This window comes from Dermacentor albipictus, chromosome 7 (assembly GCF_038994185.2).
Source record: "Dermacentor albipictus isolate Rhodes 1998 colony chromosome 7, USDA_Dalb.pri_finalv2, whole genome shotgun sequence".
In the NCBI taxonomy this organism is placed as follows: Eukaryota; Metazoa; Arthropoda; class Arachnida; order Ixodida; family Ixodidae; genus Dermacentor; species Dermacentor albipictus.
In genome coordinates, this window is record NC_091827.1 from 102404560 (window position 1) to 102425453 (window position 20894).

The following is a 20894-nucleotide window of genomic DNA, read 5'->3' on the forward strand; positions in this document are numbered from 1 at the left end:
AGATAACTGGACTGTTGTTTGCTTGACCAAGTGTGTGAAACCATCTTGCAGATGTACGTCCATGCTCAGGGACTTGGTAGAATTTGACTTCTCTGTCAGACATTTGCCTGGACGGCCGAATGTTGTAGCAGACCATTTGTCTCGACTTTCGTGTGCAGTCACACACTCCGCCCAAACGCTGGCTACAGCTCCAGAAAAAGACCCTGAATGCCGTGCAATTCTTCAAATCCTTGCTAATGGAGATGCCCCGACCGAGTTCAGCCTAGTCTACGACATTCTATACCATCGGACACCTTCAGGAACCTATGCTGCTGTAGCGCCATCGTCACTGCGCCCCGCCATTCTCCAGGCACATGAGGATGCAGGTCACTTCGACGTTAAGCGGACTTTACACAAAGTGCAAGACCGCTACTGGAGGCCAGATATGGAAAAGGCAGTCGAGAGCTACGTGTCATCCTGCCAGTGCTGCCAGCAGTAGAGCCGTCCAACCTCAAGAAGTGTTGGTTTTCTTGGCAAAATGCCCACTCCAGATGTTCCGTTCTCAAGCATTGCGATCGACCACATAACTATGCCTCCCAGCAACTCATCACGGTACATAGTGAACGTGATTGATTTTGCGACTGCTTTATTGCTCCAGCAGCCGTTTCGTCAACCTCTGCACGCGAAGTTATTCAGACATTGCATAAAGTATTTTACTGCGATGGTGCACCTAACCACTGCATCTCGGACCATGAGTCGGCCTTTGAGTCGACAGTTCAAGCGGTTCATGCGTTTACGTAACGTTGAGCTGCACTTTTTTACAACATAACGACCTGAAGAGAACGGCCTCGTTGAACGTAGCAATAGGACATTACTTGCAGTATTATGGAAAATATGTGCTTTGGAACCTTTATCATGGCCTGTGAAGCAGCCTTTGCGGTCAACACTTCGGTGAATTCTAGCACAAGCTTTTCCCCATTCGAGTTACTCTTCAGCTACGTGCCCAAGGTTCCTCTCAACGACAGTGGCTCCAACAAACCAGCCTGGTTGAGCGCGTCCTCGACGTGGCAGCGCAACGTTCAGAGGCATCTGCCAATTCAGAAGCAGCTTAAGCCTTCCGTGAACGCCACTGTGATAGTACCCATCGCTCTCATAGCTTCACATTAGGTGACCCAGTATGGGTCAAGCGCCAGCGCCCCACGAGAAAGTGGCACCGCGCTTCAGAGGGCTCTGCCGCCTCACTGAGCAGTTGACTGCATCCAAATTCAAGGCTTTGCATGTGTCACGAATGACAGCTCGCTGCTCAACCAGCCAAGAACTGTGCATGTTTCCCAAATTAGATTGTATGTGCATCCGTCATATTCTGTGGCACACCTTTCCTCCAGCCTTGAACGGGAGACATTCTCCACTACAGCCCCTCATGATGAAACTGCCATCGACCAGACACAGCCTCAGCGCCAACAGCGTGTGCGCCACCTTCCCCATCACTTGCGAGACTTCGTGCTTCAGTGACTGTGGAAGCCAAATTATACCACAGGACTGTTGAGACACAGGAGACACAGGACAGTTGGTGTGGGCTGCTACAGATGGCGCGACGTGCCTGCGCAGCAAGTAGCCGCGCCGGCAACGTCACCTCATAGAGGAAGAGACTCAATAAAAGCGTACGCTCCCAAAAGCCCCGGGACTGAATTGACTGTAGCGCACAAAGCGGGTGGGATTGACACCTTCTGGTTTCGCTTTTGGGCCTGCGCGTTTTCAACGCCAGCAGGTACACGCCACGCCGGCTACGCTGATCGGCGCGTTATTTATTTACAATTTACAGCGATATTAACCGGATACATCCTAATACAAAATTTATTTTCCTTAATTCTTCGTAGCTTTATTCCAAATGAGCAAACAGTTTATCTTAATTCTTATTTTGACTTCTGGGAAGACTAAGTCTACTGGAATAATGATTGCGTACATGTGTACATCGTTTTCTGTTTTGGTCAACCCTACTCTTTGCAAGGACTGACAACAGTGCCCTTACCCGATTTATCACGATCACCACTGCTAAGGAGATCCTTCCTGCCTTTAACACTTAGGTTTCTCTTGACCTACTTTATAGACCAGCTTCTCCTCCACCAATGAGGGTAGGGGCCAGTGAGCAATGCACAAAAGACGCAGCCAAGGAAAACATTTGATACCCTGATGACAAGCACCTTTGTTGAAATGTCGGCTACAGCAACATCCCTTGTTCCCACTATGTTGGTCTACGTACATTGCACATGTTTTCCTAACGCAGGAGTTACTGCTTTGTTGTGTTCTCTGATGATCCTTTTTTTGGCGCTTTCTTTAGGATGCAGATTCATGAATAGTATTTGGTTCTGCTAACAGCAGCAAGTTCATCCTTGCGAAGCGTTTGGGGTCAAGAACAACTTTCACCAGCAAAAAGTGCAAGACGAGTGACTGAAGAAAATAAAGTTGCTTCTGTAAAAGACTTCAAGACTGAAAGTTTGCACCTTTTTAATTAATATGCCATGAATTCGTAACACAAAGTGCAAAGTGTTTTATCTTTATAACTGTCATTGTGTTGGCAAGACCATTTTCTCAATCGTGACCTGCTGCTTGGGATATGACCTGCCTTCGTGACATTTGCATTAAAGGATATGTACTATCGTGGACAAAAGTGCCCTAGAAGTGCACGCATCGAACAAATTGCATCTCTGCGTTTCTTGACCGCTGGAAACAGTGGGCCACGTATGCACATTCCGAACGCGGATGTTAGCTCGGCTCATCCCAGCAGATAGTGCACCATAAAATTCGGTTGACGCTCGCGCATCCTGGGCAATTTTGTCCCCGATAGTAAATTCTCCAAACAATGAATATGCTCTGTAAGACGAAGTACGGGAAGCACCTGTATTTTAACGGTTATATTACAGATTGAGCATACAGTGTGTTCCGTTTTCTGAATACGAGAAGCACCTGTACTTTAACGGTTATAGTACAGATTCAGCATACAGTCTTCCGTTTTCTATACGCGAAAGCACTCGTATTTTGTATTACGGTCCGTATTTTATAGCTGTCCGTTCTACGGAAATGACCGCTCTTTATTTACGGAAAAACGCTGGGTCACACAATTTAGAGCAGATGTGCTGTAAAATGAGGGAATTTTTTTACACTGTACATTTACATTACCTGGCGTAGAAAAACTGGTTCATGAAGGTATTGCGCTGGTAAGCGCAGACAACTGGAAGCGTGACTGTATTCATGTGGAACGTGTGGAAAAAGAATTCTGGGAGCGTGACGGTCAGGTAGAGAGCACAATCGAGAGACTTGTGATCTCTTTAGGTTCGGACTCGTGCCTATGAGCGAGAGCGGTGAGAGTGAAATGAGCGGTGTCGAAGAGCTACTTTAAGCGTCCCTTTCATAACAATAAGCATTTCGCGCTTTTTGCCTTCCACGGTTCAGGCAGGGCTGTAACTCTTTCTCGTGTTTTCCCTTAATAGCATTTCTGCTGTGGGTCTCCCAGAAATTGTGTTTGTAATAATTCTTTTCTCATTTTTGTTTGTTTGTAGATTTATGCATCTAATACCCCTGTCACACGGGCGTTTGGAAGGCCTTCCAACCGATAGTCATTTGATTCAAAGGTCAAGTTCGAGCTGCTACACGGGCGGTTTCGAAGGCCGTCGAGTCAATAGTCTATCGAGTCAACGGAGCACCTTACAACTCTATTGAAATCTCGATGGCCTTTGAGAAACGGAAACGCAAATAGCGCTAACGTGCCCTCTCGTTCACAGTGTGCCCGTACTCACGATTAAAAAGAACAAATCAAACCAAAATGCTCTAAATATACTATATATGAGTGTTATTAATTATTCAATAAAGTATTTTTTGCCACTTGATACGTGCGAACTGCACATACTCTCGACAACAGCGACGTGCTTGTGTTCCTTCCTCCATGTTGTCTAGTACACTCTCCCTCTACTCCAGCTGCCGTCATATCGCCGCCATATTGCTCTCTGCATTGTGTGTTTTTGTCTGCGTACTTTCTTGCTTCCTTTTCCTGTTCCGCGTGTTTAGTTTATCTTGCAGTTTTTTTTTATCATTAACGTAATAGGTAGTGTATAACTTTTTTTTTCCTCACCTCACAGAAGTGTTTTCTCGGGCGAGTGAATTTTTTTGCGTGTGTGTGTGAGTTTGAAATGGAGCGCGCCCAGCCGCAGAAGAAAAAAAAAGTAGCGCCATCGCAAGCGCGGCAGCTATGGGGAGAGCGCGAAACGGAGCTCCTCATAGATTTGTGGGAGGATCGCCTTATGGACCTACGCCGTCAGAAGAGAAATAGCGGCGTTTACGACGATATCGCCGCGGCCCTGCAGCAGGTGGGCTATGAAAGAACTCGGCTGCAAGTTCACCACAAGATTGAAAATCTTGCGCAGACTTATCGGTAAGTGGCTTTCATAAATTTGTCCGATCACCTTACGATTAACCGTTTGCAGGGGCTTGGCCGTGAGAGAGAAAGGTGTTTATTGAGAAAAAAAAATGAACAGGTGGATCTTTGCAAAATTTCATTTGTCGTGGAATTTTTGTTCCGCCACCCCATGACACTTTTAATGAGCCGTAAACTCGGCCTCGAACGAGCATAACTTTTCAAGAATATTGCTTGTGCATGATGCAGTTGGTTAGTGTCTAAACTCAAGGTAATTGACTAATGTGACTTCAGAGGTCCGATGCGGAAAGTTACACCGCAGCATACTGTGCGAAAATTATAGTCACGTGACGAGGATTTCAAAAAACAATTTGGTTACGTTCGAATAAAACGTAATAAGACTCTCTGGTGTTCCTGTTCCACTTATCGATACCTCGGTTAGGCGAATTTGATCAGTACATTTTTGTATCTGTGCCCGCACATGCATCTTTATAGTTAACCAAACCTTCTCTTTTATAACATTTCAGGTTTTGGCTGAAAAATCAAAAGACTGGCGCTGGCGCCATACCTTGGACGCATTTCTGGAGAATACACAGTTTTCTGGGGACACTCCCGGCCAACGACCCATCAAGGGCTCAAGAGAGCCAGGTTACTGTTGAAGAGGTATAGGATTTTTTAAAAGCCTCCAGTAAGTGTAGAATAATCTGTGAAGCCATTCACTTGCTCGATGACGTAACTGAATGTGCACAAATTGTTCCATTACATGCTACTTTGTAGGATGAAAGTGCTGCATTGTCGTAAATTGTGGCTCATACTGCTGGTTGCAGGTACTACTTTTCCACGCACGTACAGTCCTCAGGATAGTATAAGCGCATAAAAATAATAGCTGTTTGCTGGCACCCAGTCATTGCAATAACGTAAAAGAGAGGCGAGGTGCGTTCCCATTTTGTTGGCGTTCTCTGTTTAACTACAACACTTACAATAGAGTATGCATCGGTGTGCGTATTATTGCGTCAGAGTGTTGATACCCATGACGGAATGTCATCTTTCAAAACATTCTGAAGTTATCAAAGATGCAAGTAACATTAAATCATTGTGCAGGTCATCATGGAGATGATAAACGGCGGCGAAAATGCTGTTGACAATGAGAACAGGCTGCAATGGGAGGATAGTGCGCCCATCAGACCTCTGGACAGCCCAGGACCGAACTCCCCGTCCACGTGCAGCCCGGCCTCCAGCAGTCCAGCCTCTCCCAGTCCGGCATCCTCCAGCCCGGCCTCCTCCAGCCCTGCCATCAACAGTGCCACCCCTGCTAGTGTGGCTACTACAAGCCGGGGTCCAAAGAGGAAGGCGGGTGATGACTTCAAGCAGCAGATACTGGCTGAACACAAACTGCTGAGGGAGCAGCTGTTGGCGAGCCGTCAGAGAGAGTACGAGCAAAGAGAGCGACACATGCAAATGCAAGAAAAGTTTTTTAATTCCATGTCAAAATATTTAGAAAGAAGTTCCAAATAAAGTTGCTGTAATGAAGTAGGAAATGGAAAATGCAGCATCCACCCAATCGCAACAGATTATTACAAAGGAAACCTGTTTGGTCAAGAGTGTACGGGTTTTCATTGTAGGAATTTGCTGCAATTGTATGGATGCCTCATTTTCCATTCCCAACTTCACCCATCTTGTGGGTTTTGTACAAAATACTTTCTTCAATGTGTGCTAAATCGCTCTTTTGAGTACAGAAGAATACTTGTGCGCTTAGTAGAAATTAACTTCTGCTAGGTGCACAAGTATTTAATGATGACAGTGGACTCACTGACCTACCAAAGCATGAACGTCCACAAAGCTTCAGCATAAAATTCTCAGCTCTGCTGGAAGTGCCTGACAAGAGCTGCTCTCACATCACTGCCTGTGCCTTCCTCAGCATCTGTGCTGTGGTCAGGCTGATGGAGGCCGCCATCATTGTTTTGAGCCTCGACCAGCCATTGTTGGAGCACAGTGTCACCAAAATGTTCGCACACATTGTTCAGAGCACAGCAGGCACGAATGACAAGGCGGGCATTGTCGATGTTGCACTCCATCCTTTTCAAGATAAAGCGAAATCTTGCCTTGAGCCTACCAAAGGCATTCTCCACAATCCGTCGGGCTTTGGAAAGGTTGTAATTAAATAACCTTTGTTCTTCACTTAACTGTGCCCTGTGGCTGAATGGCTTGATCAGGTTTACAGTGAGTGGAAATGCTTGGTCGCATAGTATTAAGGGTGGCACAGCTGTACCACTGATTGTTGCTAGTGGTCGGCGGAACAGGGGGCCCTTGACTGCGTCTGCTAGTCTTGAGCGGTGGTACACATATGCATCGTGGCAGCGGCCAGGAGAACCCACATTGATGTACCGGAACCTATACTTGTGGTCGACCAGTGCGAGGAGGATGATGCTGTACCTGCATAAAAAAAGACCTCATTAATTCGGATTGGTAGTATTTACCCATTCTCCGTACTCTAAAAATATGACGTAGCTTGGAAGCCGTAGGTGATGTAATGAAAGTGCACACCATATCAGAGGTACGACTTACCATCCTTTATAGTTCCTATAGTCGGTGGCGCTCTCCCTGGGCGGTGAAACGGGGAAATGGCACCCGTCTAGTGCTCCTATGGCTTGCGGGAATTCCAACGTGGCCGTGAACTCGCGAATGTGCTCGGCCATGCTTGAAGCTGTGGGCATCTTGATCCACTCCGCCTCCATAGTGTGGATAACAGCCTCGCACAACTCTCTGTAGGCCACGTTGACGGTTGAGCGTCCCACAGCAAACAATTCGGCGACACTACGGTCTTCAGCTGAAGAACACAACCGGTACAAGCCAATCGCGACACGTTTATCGAGGGTGATGGCTTCACGCATGTTCGTGTTCTGACGCTCGAGCAGCGGTCTCACGGCGTCCACGATGTAGCGAAAAGTCGCCGGCGTTACGCGGAATGCACGTTTGAAAAACTTCTCACCAAGCAATGGCACAGTCTCCTCAAACCACCTCGTCCGGCGAGAGAACGACCATCTATCTCTGTTGACGCTTTGTTCGGTCACCGAGTCTATCGTCATCATCAAATTGTTGACGATCAGCAGCTCTTCCTCGATGGCGTCGGCTTCCGCTTTTGCGGCCTCAATCTCGGCATCAAGCTGCATGATCGCACCCATATAGGTTATCATAGCAGTCTTGTCATCTTGAGCTTCAGTCTCTCTGTCACCCATAGCGGTAGAGCCAGAATGCAGTCGAAGCGCAAGGCGCACAATTTCTTTCTCTATGGTCGCACTTTGAAGAGAAACATGTGCTCACACAGAACGGCAGCCGCATCGAGTGGAGCGAACGTTGCCGCAGTTTCGTTACTCAACAACTTAAAAACTAAACATATATGTATAGCAATGTATAAACATTTTTTTTGTAGTGTATAAACAAACGTAAGAGAAATTATAGTGCTTTTAATTGTTTTTAATGTTGTTTAACTTTTTTTGACACGAAAACGAAAATAAAGGGCCGCAGCGCCACAAAATTTTGCGAGAAACGCCTGAACCTCTCAACGGCCTTTCAAAAATGCCGTGTAGCAGCGCGACAACTCCTTTGAGTCGATAGAGTTGTGGCGTTTCGAAGGCCGTTGACTGGAAGGCCTTCCAAATGTGCCCGTGTGACACAGGTATAATATTCTATGTATTTTTGTACACTTACAGTCAATTGTGTGAAGAGCACTACTATATTCGTCCGCCTCACGTTTTAGCCAACTGGCAATAACGTGCCGAAATTCAGTAACAACTATACAGAATTCAAGCTCAAACTTGCTACATATAAAAAAAGCTGCAGTTTCTCTGCATACACTTGAAACAAGAATTTTGAACGGTAGTATTGAACGAAAATTGCAACCTGCCGTAAAAGCATCATCGTATAAACGGTATACCTACAGTGAACTAGAAGTAACTCTAGTGCTGCGACCACCCTGCAGCGGCGCCCCGTGCGGAGGGGCGCTGCGAGCGCGGGACGAGCGGACGCGCCTCACATCGGCTCCGGCAATTTACCTCCGGTTTACCGAAAATTCCAAGGGACCCCGTGAAATTTTGCCTCTACTAGACGGATAACATCAGCCGGCGCCCGAAGATACCGCTCTGTAGCAGGTGGGCCATTTTTGGGGGGCCTTTTAGGCCCATTTTTGTCTCCGCCACTTCACCCAGCTGAGCCTAACGCCCCGGACTCGATCTCCATCGTTCTCAGCGGCCGCCATGGCGGCCTCTGCTTGGCGCGGGTACGATCCCGAGACGATGACATGGTCAGAAATCATCGCAGAAGGTCCGTCTTCGCTTGAAACTTCCACTCACACGGAGGAGATAATGGATGAAGGCCTTTTCTCGTTGGTGGCACTTCGTAAACGCCAGCAACACTCGAACACTTCGGCGGTCAGCGGACGTTCCATGAGTTCCGGCGTTTCTGTGCCTACGAATCCTGAAAAGTCCAACCCTCAGCTCTCGCAAGCAGCGGCATCGAAGAAATGGCGGCCCACCGCTATGCCTCGATTCCGCAAAGAAGATTTCACGATTGTCATCAAGCCCAGAGTGACGATCTCCCTGAAGACAGCCCTGCAGAACGGTGAGCTTGGTGCTTTGCTCTCTGCCTATGTAAATTCATCTTCGGTGGACATTCTTAGTGTCTGGCCCATCTGGGACCAGAATATTGTCATTGCCACCACTCAAGACGTCAATGTGGCGAACGCGCTCGCTCGTGAATTTACACTCAATGCTTCGAAAGGCCCCATCCCGGTGGTCGGACACGCCAAAGTCAACGGTGAAGTCTGCAGGGGGATTATTACGGTCCATGAGCAGGAAGCTTCTACCACCCTGAAATCTAAAGTCCAGTGGCGCGGAGGAGAGATAGCCTTCATCCGCAAGCTGGGGAAGTCGACGATTGCCCTGCTCACCTTCGTGGGACACAGAGTACCGCGTTACATGCACTATAACAGTGTGGTGACTGTGGTGCGCGAATATAAGCGGACTATTCCCGCGTGTTTCCGATGCGGCACCATCGATCACCGTCCGTACTTATGCCAATCACTGTGGACACTGACAATCGCTGTGAACACTGCGGCGAAACGGTCGCAGTCCTCGAAGACGGCAAAATGGCGCCCCACGAGTGCACTCCTTCCTGCATCGTGTGCAGTGGGGCTCATCTTACGGGCTCGCAAGACTGCAAAGCCAAATTTCGACGGCTGCAACAACCGGGCAAGCCGACCGGCCAACGAACCCAACCTCGGACTGCAGTGCCCTCGGGTTCTGACACCACTCCAAAGCTCCCACGACTAGCAACAAGGCGACGAAAGGCACAACCGGACCAGCGCCAGCAGCGGGCACCTTGCCTGGACGTGCCCCCAAGTCACCTCAGTCAACTAACCCGAAAGCGTCACGGGATACAGGCGCCCCTACATTCCAAGACGGGGACTTTCGGGCTCTCGAAGGCCCTCCGTCTGGCACACCAAAGAATACGTCTCAGCCCAAGGTAGGCAGCCGAGACGGGGCTCCTCCGCCTCCCCGCACTCCCCTATCTTCTCCTCCACCAAAGATCCCTCCTCATCCCCCCCTTAATTCTGACGTCGCGGACCTCCGCCGCGAGCTCGAGACTCTCCGGGCACAAAATGCTGAACTTAACGCCAAAATTCACGCGCTAGAAACGGCTCGGTCCTCCCCGCCCCCTGCCCATGTAGCTCCGGAACCGATGCAAGCGGTGCATGCGGACCTGACACCATCTAGCTCTGACGTGCGTTTCACCGCCCTCGAAAACGCCCTTGCCGAATTAGCGGCTCAGATATCAAATTGTGGCTAAATTCAAATTCAAGACAGCCTTCTCAAGGCGGTCACAGCTACGGTTACGGCCGCCGTGACGGCCAACATTAAGACGTGGCTAGAGTCAAACCCCCGGATTTTCCGCCGAACGGGACCCCTCAAAGACGCGAACCGCCCATCAAAATTCACCCGGCCCATCGATCTAACCGAACCCTCGGAGGAGCCGGAATCGCTCCAGCTGCAAGTGACGGATCCTGGGCCGGCTCTCCAAGGCGATCTCCCTTCAAATCAACATGGCTGCGTCCCCTCCCAACCAACTCCCTAGAGGGCGGCGCCCCCAACAAAGAGAGCAAGCTCTCTCTCTTGTACAGTGGAACTGTCGGGGTTTCAAAGACAGGACGAAACGCGCGCACTTGAGGGCGTACATTGAAAATCTCGAGTACCCCGCCGCAGTACTTGCACTGTAAGAAACCGGGGCTGCGGTTAAGCTCTCGGGCTATAACGCTTTTCAGCGAGACCCGTCCACCTGTCTCCTAGTGAATAACGGCTACACAGCGCAGGAGGGTTTCTGTCCTCCCCCTGCGGCGAACAGATAGCGCCGTACACATACTTAATATATATTGCCCCCCGAAACTAAAAAACGTTACTTTTTCTAACATCTTTAGCGCAGCGCTAAGGATCGCGTGTCGCGATCCTCTGATGATAGTGGGCGATTTTAACGCCCCCTGTTCCATGTGGGGCTATCGCAAGGAAGAGCCGCGTGGTCGTAAGTTCGCGGGACTTATATCTACGCTGGGCTTCGCGGTGGTGGTCGTTGCGGCGGCTACCGGCACCAAGACAACGGCGGCGAGCGTGCGGTGCACGAACGCCACAGACGCTGAGGAGGTTGCCATCGCTCTGGCGATCACCGAGGCCGAGTGTCGCACCGTGCTCAGCGACTCGAGGAATGCCGTGCGCAACTTTGCCAAGGGGCGAATATGCGCGCCGGCGGCCGCCATCATCGGCAAGCTCCAACTTCAAGACCGCGGCAGCACCGTCCGTATCAAGTGGTTCCCGGCGCACGCCGGCGAGTGTGCATCCTCACCGAACCACAACGAGACGGCTCATTCGGCGGCACGAGCGCTTACCTTCCGTGCCCCCGAGAGTGACCGTTCCGTGTGGTGGTTCGAAACCAAGGACAGGTTGACTAGTTATGCCGAAGTAACCAAGTGTTACCGCTTAGCTCGACGGACAATGCCGCCTCCCCACCCGGCACTCAGTCGGGAGGAGGCCGTAATACTAAGACAAATACAGACCGCGTCACTCCTCGCCCCCGCAATGCTGCACGTGCTTCACCCAGAGCTCTATCCGAGTGGGCTGTGCGGTGTTTGTGCAGCGGGTCCGGCGGACCAATGGCATATCATGTGGGACTGTGCCAGGTTCCCGACGGCAGCTACCTCCAGGACTTACCCGCCAGAACTTCAAGGTGCACTGCAGTCTGCAGACAAGGAATCGCAACTATGGGCCGTCCAGCAGGCCCGGGGTGCGCTCGAAAAGCACAAGCCTCATGACCCACTACAAACGGGCCCAACTGGGCTAGTGCAGTGTAGGGTATAACCCCGGGTCGACGCTTGGCCAGCGTCACGACACGTTAAATCGTCGTATGCCGGCACCTCATTAAAGTTATCCCTATCCTATCCTATGCTATTTGCATATGTTCTGAAGTGAACCGTGCATAAGCGTTGCGGGAGAGTTGTGGTTCCCGCCCTTTCTGCCTCGTTCAAGTATCTCGTGTGCTTTTCAGAAGTTATTTCTGTGCTATGAAGGTGTTTATAATCGGTCAGTGCAATATAAGATACAGCTTAAAAGTTACAGGAGTGCATGCGCGCTGTCGTGAAATGTGGACGCGCGTGTGCACTGTTCTCGTGAACGCAAATTTTGGGCACTTCATTTTTGTCATGTCGACATTGATGCGAGCAGCAGAAATCCTGAGGCGTATTTCTAGATTAAGAACAGTATACATTCTTATACTGAGAGATGTGGGCGCCTTGCATGTGCAAGAAATTCAGCTGCTTGTTTCTTGTTAGTGTCTGAGTACACACTGTTAGTGCCAACACCAGTGGCACGGCATGATGAGCATATAATGTGTGAAAACTAGGTACTTCCTTTTGATTCCTGACAAATTTGCATTTTTTCATAAAAAGCCGTATGCACGTAACGAAGTATGAAGACGACAAAACAACTGGTGTGGTCAATATATGATTCGAGGATTTTTAGCAGCAGAACTTAAGGAACACGGACACAGAATGAACGACTAGACGAGGACGCAGCTGCACTGTCAACTGATTTTAACTGAAATTCCCACTCTTATTTGTTTCATCACCATATCTACGCTGGGCAGTCATTGGACTAGGATGGGATACGTTTTGTGTAGTGACTGTATATATATATATTTTTTTTTTCTTTTTTGGGTAATGTGCTAAGTGTTTTGAACCAAAAGGGGCTTTCTTGCTTCACTTCAGTCATGAAAGCGAAAGAAGGAATGCTGGTTTCTTAAAGATTATTTGAAATTGCAGGCTTCTTGGGTTGTGATGCTGCGGCAAAAGTTCAAAAATGAACGACGGAAGCTGGCCACGGATAGAGTGGTAATTAACCGACAGAAGTATGGCACTGCAGCAAAGCGGCCAAGAACATCCAATGGTGCTGCTCCCGAAGTATTGCAGCGTGGAAAAGTGGGACCCGTTTTGGTAAGGGCATCATACTGCACATTCTACCTAAATACTCGTTAAAGGATTGCTATTCCATTAATTACATCTATCATTCCATTCCATCTTGAGAAGATGCATTTCATGTTTCGATGTGCAGTCACAACGTTTGGTGCCCAGTGGTGAAGACAGCTGCAGTCTTGCGCACCATAAAGCCTGGCTGGTTGCCGAATGTAAAAAGGCAAACCCTGACAGGCCGCAAATGCTCTCCAGGCTGCAACTGACACACTCTGCGAGGGTAAAGGAACTGTGCCGGATGTCACCTGTGGTAGCCATGGAGAAGTATCCGTACCTGGCGGACATAGAATGGGTGCGTGCTTTCATTACATATCTCATGTGTCATGAACTATCAGTGAAAAGCTTTTGGAGGTTTCGGCAAGTAATGTGGCAGCTTAGCTGTACTTCTAAATAAATATTATTCTCAGGCGCAAGAAAGTTCCTCTGATCTTGCTATTTGCATGCATAAAGTGCAGTCGGGTATGTGTGCTTCTCCTAGAGCACAAGCACATCAGCCGCTACACCGCAAAAAAATAAATGCATATAAATGAGACATTTGAGGACCATGCTATTGCCATGCACACATTGTTCTGCTTTCCAAATGTTGCGTTATTGTGATGATGAAGCAGAGAGTACCAAACTCGCGAATTTTAATGGGCAGACGCAGAAAAAATAATGCATGCATAATACTGTTAGCGATACAATAAAACTGAAAGGTGGGCTAGTTGGTTTGACTTCATTGTGGAAAGTTTTGTGCACACTGAACGAAGTCGACAAGAAAAGGACCCAGACCAGCGCAGACTGACAACTGAAGTTTTATTCCTAAAAACAGCCCGTATATACCCGCGGGACTAGTCACAATGATCAGCACGCATGGGTAACAGAGCATCCGTTCCACATAATAACAACACTCATAACATGATAATAGAACACTATCGCCTAATATTGAGCACGTTGATTTCACTATCGTACAAAGCGACAGATGGCTGGCTAACACATGCTCCCTGTATTCTAGATATGGGCCAAAATTGTACAATTTCTCTTGCCTGGTAAGGACAAACGTACAAAATAGCAGTTTTGTCAAGCAGTGGTTTACACTGCTCAATGAACATTGTGCGCAGCGCATCGCCAAATGCATATAGGGCCTTCCCTTCAAGCTGGCCAACTACTCTAACCTTTCGTGTATGCCTTGGCCAGTATGACCGAGGTAGTGCTGCCTACACGTGAAAGAAATTTTCTATACCACATTTTGTTTACATTTTCAAAACTGGTGCACGTGATGCACCTGGCACTTATTAGTAAGACTGTTAACCTTGTTATCATACGCACTATCGGTCACAGGGCAAACACTCTCCACTTTGTCTCTTGCCAAAAAAACTATTCACGTCACATTCGCCAGCAACCTTCTTGAGTCTATGGGATAAGCCATGCACATAGGCGTAACAGAATTTTTTTATGATCTCGGCTTCTTTCCAAAACTCTTGTCCTCTTATTTTATTTTCCTCACTAGCCTTTCGCTTACAGTTAGCAGCGTTGAAGTAGGTAATCGTTCCCATATCTGAATATTTTTAGCACTTTGCTATCCAATTTTGAATTCGCAAGTCTGTCAACACCACTCAAAAAAGTGGTGCTCAGCACTGTGAACTGGGGCTACATTCGATTCCATGCATACCCCATTTCTCTGAAGGAACACTTTATCATTAAACTGGACATACGTGTTTTCCAGGTACGTGACAAGTACTTCTAGAAAAGCTTCTAGGGACATTCCAATCTTATTACGTAAAGCAAGTTCATTATATTCTTGTTCAATGTATTCCTTTACACACAGTAGAACATCCTGCGGCAGAGAATAATACAGGTCTTGCATGTCAACGCTAAAGCCTTTGTAACCCCCTTTAAGACTCTAAATATGATGCACCACCTCCTTAGAATTTTTCACGCACATGAACAAAGCTTTAGACGTGTTCACATCACGAGTGTTAGACGCGTTCAGGATAAGAGACAAAGAGCTAGTTTTTACATATGAAGCGCCAACAGATGGCTCTTTTTTACAGTTCCTGGGTGTGATGCTCAGTTTCAAAGATGACCAGTTGTGCTGGAAATAGTCCTAGAGAATGAGAAACCTCTTCCACAATACAAGTCAGCCCATTCCAGGATAGTAGGAAACGGAATTGCCATGGGCAACTTTTAATCGGATTTGACATACACTTGCAAGAACAAGTTGAGAGAAGCGTTCCTTGAGCAGGTGCTTCGCCTCGAAAATGCTGGGTACCCTACTTCAATGCTGCTAACTGTAAACGAAAGGCAAGTGAGGTAAATAAAATCGGAGGACAAGGGTTTAGAAAGAAGCCGAGATAATAAAAAAAATTCAGTAATACCGAATGTGCATGGCTTATCGCATAAACTCAAGAAGCTAGCTGACAAATGTGACGTGAATGTAGCTTTTTTGGCAAGAGACAAAGTGGGGTGTGTTTGTCCTGCGACAAGTGGATTGTATGATAACATGTTCAGCAGTCTTACTAAGTGCCAGGTGCATCATGTGCACCAGCTTTTAGAATGTAAAAGAAATGTGGTATATAAACTTCCTTTCAAGTGTGGCCATCACTATGTCGGTCAGGCTAGCCGATGCATAAATGTAAAGTTAAGAGAAGAGAACACTTGGCCAGCTTGAAGGGAAGGCCCTGTAAGCATTTGGCCATGCAGTGTGCACAACGTTCATTGAGCATGTGTAAACTACTGTTTAAAAAAAAAAACACTATTTTGTATGTTAGTCCTAATTAGACAAGAGAAACTGCAGAAGCTTTGCACATATCTAGAATACAGGGAGACTGTGTTAGCCAGCCGTCTGTCGCTTTGTATGAAAGTGAAATCAACTTTCTCAATATTAGACGATAGTGTTCTACTATGATGTTATGTGTGTTACCATGTGGAACGGATTCTCTGTTGTCCATGCGTGCTGATCATGTGACGAGTCTCGTGGGTATATATGGGCTGTTTTTATGAATAAAACTTCAGTTGTCAGCCTGCACTGGTCTTTGTGTCCTTTTCTTGTTGACTTCATTCAGTGTGCACAAAATTTTCCACTATTGGCGATGTCATAAACATATCGGTCCTAGTGAAAGAAACATCAAATATCTAAACTATGTCATTGAAGGACATTTTATCATTTTCTGTTTGGGCATGTTATCATTTTACCTAATGAGCACCAAAGAGCACTCAGTGCTCTTGGTATGCCCTTGTTACAGCTGTGCATCTTCTATGCCACTGATTCTCCTCTTAAGCAGTGAGAGCAACAAAAATTTGACAGTATGTGCGTTATCAGCTCGCATGCAAGGTTCTGACAGGGGGAACGCTAGTTAGCTCGAAGCTCTGGCTTTCTTTGTTTCCGACAGTTGCAGAATGCTTTTGCAATATGAAAGGGTTCTGAACACATTGCGCATGGGAGCCTAGCACCATGCAAATCTTTTTCATGCTGCCAATTCTTCTTCGTTGAGCTTATAAATCTCCTCGCTCACCTTGCATCAGTTGTCTTGCATTATTCAATGCTTCTTTACTTAAACACGTCCTTGTGATCTATAGGGAGCTGTATCTGCGTAAATTTCGAGTTGGTACCTGACTGGTTTGATGGCTCTGTATACACAATAGGGCCACTTCAATGCAAAGTCCTTAAAACTTGTGCCACAATAGGCAATATTTCATAACTGAATGTGCTATGGTTGAATGTATTGCAGTAACCTTGTGCAATGTCGTATTTTTTTATTCAAGCAAATCAACGAAACTAGATCACCTGCCTAAAAAAATCACGGATGATTCACGGATGCTTCGATAGAGTTTTCACAGAGCCCCACGTTTGTCCAGTCCTCCCTATTTTACGTGCTTTAAATGCATGTCAGAGAAATATCTCACACTGGTTTGTGTGATGCCACTGCTACTGCTGGAGGAAGGCTTCTGGGAAGCGTAACTGAAATGCGAATGTAATTTGTAGCACTATTTAAGGATTGACATTTTGAAAGTAGTGTTTGTGTTTAGGTTTCTACGCAGCAGACATGACCGTGTTACTGCTCGGTTTGTATTTTACAATTGAAATATGTGCCCTGAAGTGAATAATTGATTTCTTTAGACTGCGATTTCTCGTGCAAGTGATGACCACCTCTTCAAATATTCCACATTACAATGCCGAATTGCAGAATATGCACCCCTTGAGATAAAAAAAAAGGTTAGAAATGAACCGGAAAAAGCTATTAGGAAGGCCGCTGCAAGAATACTGCAAGAAAACAAAGCCAATAAACAATAAATCAAGGAAAGAACAGGAGAAATAACCAACTGTAATAGTAATGACAAGTGAAATCAAGATGAGAAAAAAGACTCGTAAAACGCAAAACTTTTGCATGACAATGATAGCAATGAAGTTGCGATGCTTGATACCTGTTTAGCTACGGTGGCAGCTCTCCTCTTGTTCACTTTCATGGACGTTTGTGTATCTGTAGTAAACTTAGCTGTCAGGGTGTCACCCAATAATCGTCACTCACGGTCATACATACAGGTGTGGAAAATACTGTCAACAGCAGGCATTGCACTGTATATGTAAGCTCGTGAGCGAGAATCTGAGGAGCTGAAGGGCTCGATATATTGCTAGCAGGAAGACGACTGCTTGAATAAAACACTTGGACTGCTCTGTACTCATATGCATAAACGGTGCTGTCTAATTCGTTTTTGTTTGCTTCATCTTTCAGTGCAATCAGTCCATTCTTGCAATTCATCTCTACAGTTGCAATGTATTATGCACTGATGCAATCGGCCTGCAGTTGAAGTCCATTATACTCTTGGCTACTTTAGCGGTGGTTTCGATCTGCGACTTTTTGATTGTATGTGAGCTTAGAAAGTATAGTGCATGTTTTATTTCAACTATATTTCAGTTCCTTGAAGACTTCAACATCCTTATAAAGAAGGATGGCGCAAAAGTGCGCAAAAGTGCTTCGACCATCCTATTTAACGCACGTGTGCCCTATCTCATGAATATTTAACAGGACTGGCTGCGTCAGCGAAGCGCCACGTGCCGCCCGTGACGAACGCCACCTGTACATCACCCCAGGAACCATCGGCACCCGGAAACCATATAAAGTTGGATCACCGCAGAATTCATCACTTGGCAGCTGAGGTCGCGGCAGCGGAGCATTCTGCTGAACGTTTTCTGTCGCCTACGCAGGTTGGTTTCATTTGTATCACTGCATAGGAATTCGTTTTCACATTTTTTTGCCGTACCCACTGCTGCCAAATCATAATGCCAACGTGTGCCGAGTTATCTAGAGAGATGGATTCGTTGCGAAAAGAAGTTGAGGAATTGCGTAACAGCATCGCCCTATTTAATGAAACGTTTGAAACGATGAAGACAAAGCAGGAAGGCCTGGTCAAAGAAAATAAGGAGCTCTCGCGAACGAACGAACAGCTAACAAAACAGGTTGCTGAGTTGCAGCAATACTCCCGCATGAACAATGTGGAAATCAAAGGTGTACCAGAAACAAAGGGCGAAAGCTGTGAAGCAATTCTGCATCATATCGCAGAAAAAATTGGTTGTCCTGCGAGTCCTGCAGAAATTGATGTTGTGCACAGGGTCCCTGCTAAAGGTGGTTCAAACATTATTGCGCGTTTTTGTTCTCGTCAAAAGAAGACCGAGTTCGCTACAAAGGCTAGGAAGGCGCGTCTGTCAGCCAGGTCCATTGGCATAACGAATCAGGATAAGCCCATATTCGTCAACGATCACCTGACTCCAGAGAACAAGCGGCTGTTTGCCCAAGCGCTGGCTCTTAAAAGGGAAAAGCAGTGGCAGTTCCTTTGGGTCGACAACTGCCGTATCAAAGCAAGAAAGTCTACAGACAGTAGGGTGTACCGCATCTCTGGAGTCGATGATCTATCCATTTTTACCTGAAAAGCACTATTCCTGTGCCTTAATGACTGGGAATCACCATGGCGTCACACACTGTTCATGAGCTAAAGCAACTACTTAGTTCTTCGTCCACTTCTCAGATTTCTATCATACATTTTAACGTCCGATGCTTACCCAAAAACTTTGATCATATGGTTAACTTTCTTACTTTAACCAATCACCACTTTTCGCTCATATGTCTATCGGAAACGTGGCTATCTGCAGCTGACGATACCTTATTTTCCATACCGGGCTATCATTCGGAATATTTTCATCGTCTGGCTGATCGCCACGGTGGATCGGGAATATTTATTTCCAACACATTATCTTATAAACGGCGTGCAGATATCTCATTTTCCATGGCCAAATGCGAATCAGTTTGGCTTGAATTTGACAATCACTTTCTACCAACCAACAAAAGAACTATCATTGGTTCAATTTACCGTTCCCCATCGTCATCTTACGATGATTTTTGTGGTGAACTTGATAGTTTATTAAACTCGTTCATTACCAAAAATTATAATGTAATCATTGTCGGCGACATTAACATTAACATTACAAATTTTAACGATAGTTCTTGTGTCCAGTACACCAAGTGCTTCATTGGGCATGGTTTGGAATCTTTGCTAGATTCTCCAACACGATGTGCTTCTTCCGGTCAAAATACGCTTATTGACCATGTACTCAGTAATATCATGACTAATCAAAAAGCTGGTGTGGTCCATTTTAATCTGACAGACCATTATCCAATTTTTCTCTGATTAAATACTCAAACTACTTACAAAAATAAAATGGTGATTAAGAGTTCTTTTGATTCAGGAAAATTTGTGGATTTGGTGTCCGGCTCTGACTGGGGCCTATTATCCGAGGAATCTTGTGTTAACAAAGCATTCAGCACTTTAAATGAGAAACTAACAGATATTATAAATACTTGTACGTCTGTATCCTCCATATCACGTTGGTATTCCACCCCCAGGCATCCGTGGATCACTAGAGGACTACTGCGCTCTATAAATAAAAAAGATAACCTCTTCAAAAAATTAAAACTCCAACCATTTAACCTCGCCCTTAAGGCTCGATTCAAATTATATTCACAAACTCTCACCGTCTTACTTAAACAGGCTAAGAGAACATACTATGAAAATAAAGTGCTCGAAAATGGGAATGACTGGAGAAAAAATTGGAATGTAATTAAAGAATTTTTAAATCTTAATCAACAAGACACACCTGTGACAGGGTTTACTGACGGCACCAGCACTCTAACTGATCCTATAGATGTCGCAAATTCATTTAATGAATCATTTTTCAAGAGCTCTGCAGCCGGTGTCCCTAACTTGCCCAAGTTGCCCCGCGTGCCTCATTCCTTTTTCTTAAAACCCACATCGCCAAATGAAGTTCATCGCACTATAATAGGGCTCAAGACAACAGGCTGTGGCCTAGATTCAATTCATCCATCAAAAATCAAACTTGTTGCTCGTGAGTTATCTTTTGTCCTCTCTGATATTATTAACACTGCATTTCGTACCGGCGTTTTTCCAACGAGTCTCAAACAAGGAAAAGTCACTCCAGTATTTAAAAAAGGTGATCGAAATATCTTTTCTAATTATCGCCCTATAACGATACTGCCATTTTTTAGTAAAGTAATTGAGAAGCTCCTTGTTAATCGCCTAACGAACTACCTAACAAAATTTAACCTTTTAACTTCTAAGCAGTTTGGTTTTCGTGCTAACTTATCAACTGAATTAGCACTGATAAAACTAACTGACAGCCTAAAGCAGTTTATCGACAATGGGCTATGGGCGGGAGCGGTATTTGTTGATTTAACTAAAGCTTTTGACACTATTAACCACTCCATTTTGTACGCTAAACTTGAATCATTTGGAATTTGTGGACCTGCTTTAGCTCTTTTGCAAAGCTACCTTACTAATAGAACCCAGGTTGTTAGATATGGAAGCGTTTTATCCACCCCAATAACAACGAACCAGGGCGTTCCACAAGGATCAATTTTGGGTCCTCTGCTATTCCTCATTTACATTAAT

At 46.2% G+C, this 20894-nt stretch overlaps 2 protein-coding genes across 2 annotated transcripts; one reads left to right on the forward strand and one right to left on the reverse strand.

The window, feature by feature from the left end:
* Nucleotides 1-4177: 4177 nt before the first annotated feature.
* Nucleotides 4178-5902, forward strand: LOC139047881 (uncharacterized). Its single transcript, XM_070522035.1, has 3 exons — nt 4178-4405; nt 4915-5050; nt 5489-5902. Exons 1-3 carry the CDS (start codon nt 4275-4277, stop codon nt 5900-5902), a joined length of 681 nt encoding a protein of 226 aa, XP_070378136.1. The 5' UTR covers nt 4178-4274.
* Nucleotides 5903-6243: 341 nt separating this feature from the next.
* LOC135919205 (uncharacterized) lies at nt 6244-7623 on the reverse strand. Its single transcript, XM_065452911.1, has 2 exons — nt 6953-7623; nt 6244-6820 (listed from the first exon to the last, which is right to left on the reverse strand). The coding sequence occupies exons 1-2, from the start codon at nt 7621-7623 to the stop codon at nt 6244-6246; spliced, it is 1248 nt and encodes a 415-aa protein (XP_065308983.1).
* Nucleotides 7624-20894: the final 13271 nt, after the last annotated feature.

What these genes read in the sequence shown, in the direction of transcription:
- LOC135919205 (XM_065452911.1), bottom strand. Translation starts at nt 7,623, where the DNA reads ATGGGTGACAGAGAGACTGAAGCTCAAGATGACAAGACTGCTATGATA. An exon ending in TATAGGAACTATAAAGGATG is followed by an intron (nt 6,821 to 6,952) that starts GTAAGTCGTACC and finishes TTTTTTATGCAG; the next exon opens with GTACAGCATCATCCTCCTCG.
- LOC139047881 (XM_070522035.1), top strand. Translation starts at nt 4,275, where the DNA reads ATGGACCTACGCCGTCAGAAGAGAAATAGCGGCGTTTACGACGATATC. An exon ending in AATCTTGCGCAGACTTATCG is followed by an intron (nt 4,406 to 4,914) that starts GTAAGTGGCTTT and finishes ATAACATTTCAG; the next exon opens with GTTTTGGCTGAAAAATCAAA. An exon ending in GCCAGGTTACTGTTGAAGAG is followed by an intron (nt 5,051 to 5,488) that starts GTATAGGATTTT and finishes ATCATTGTGCAG; the next exon opens with GTCATCATGGAGATGATAAA.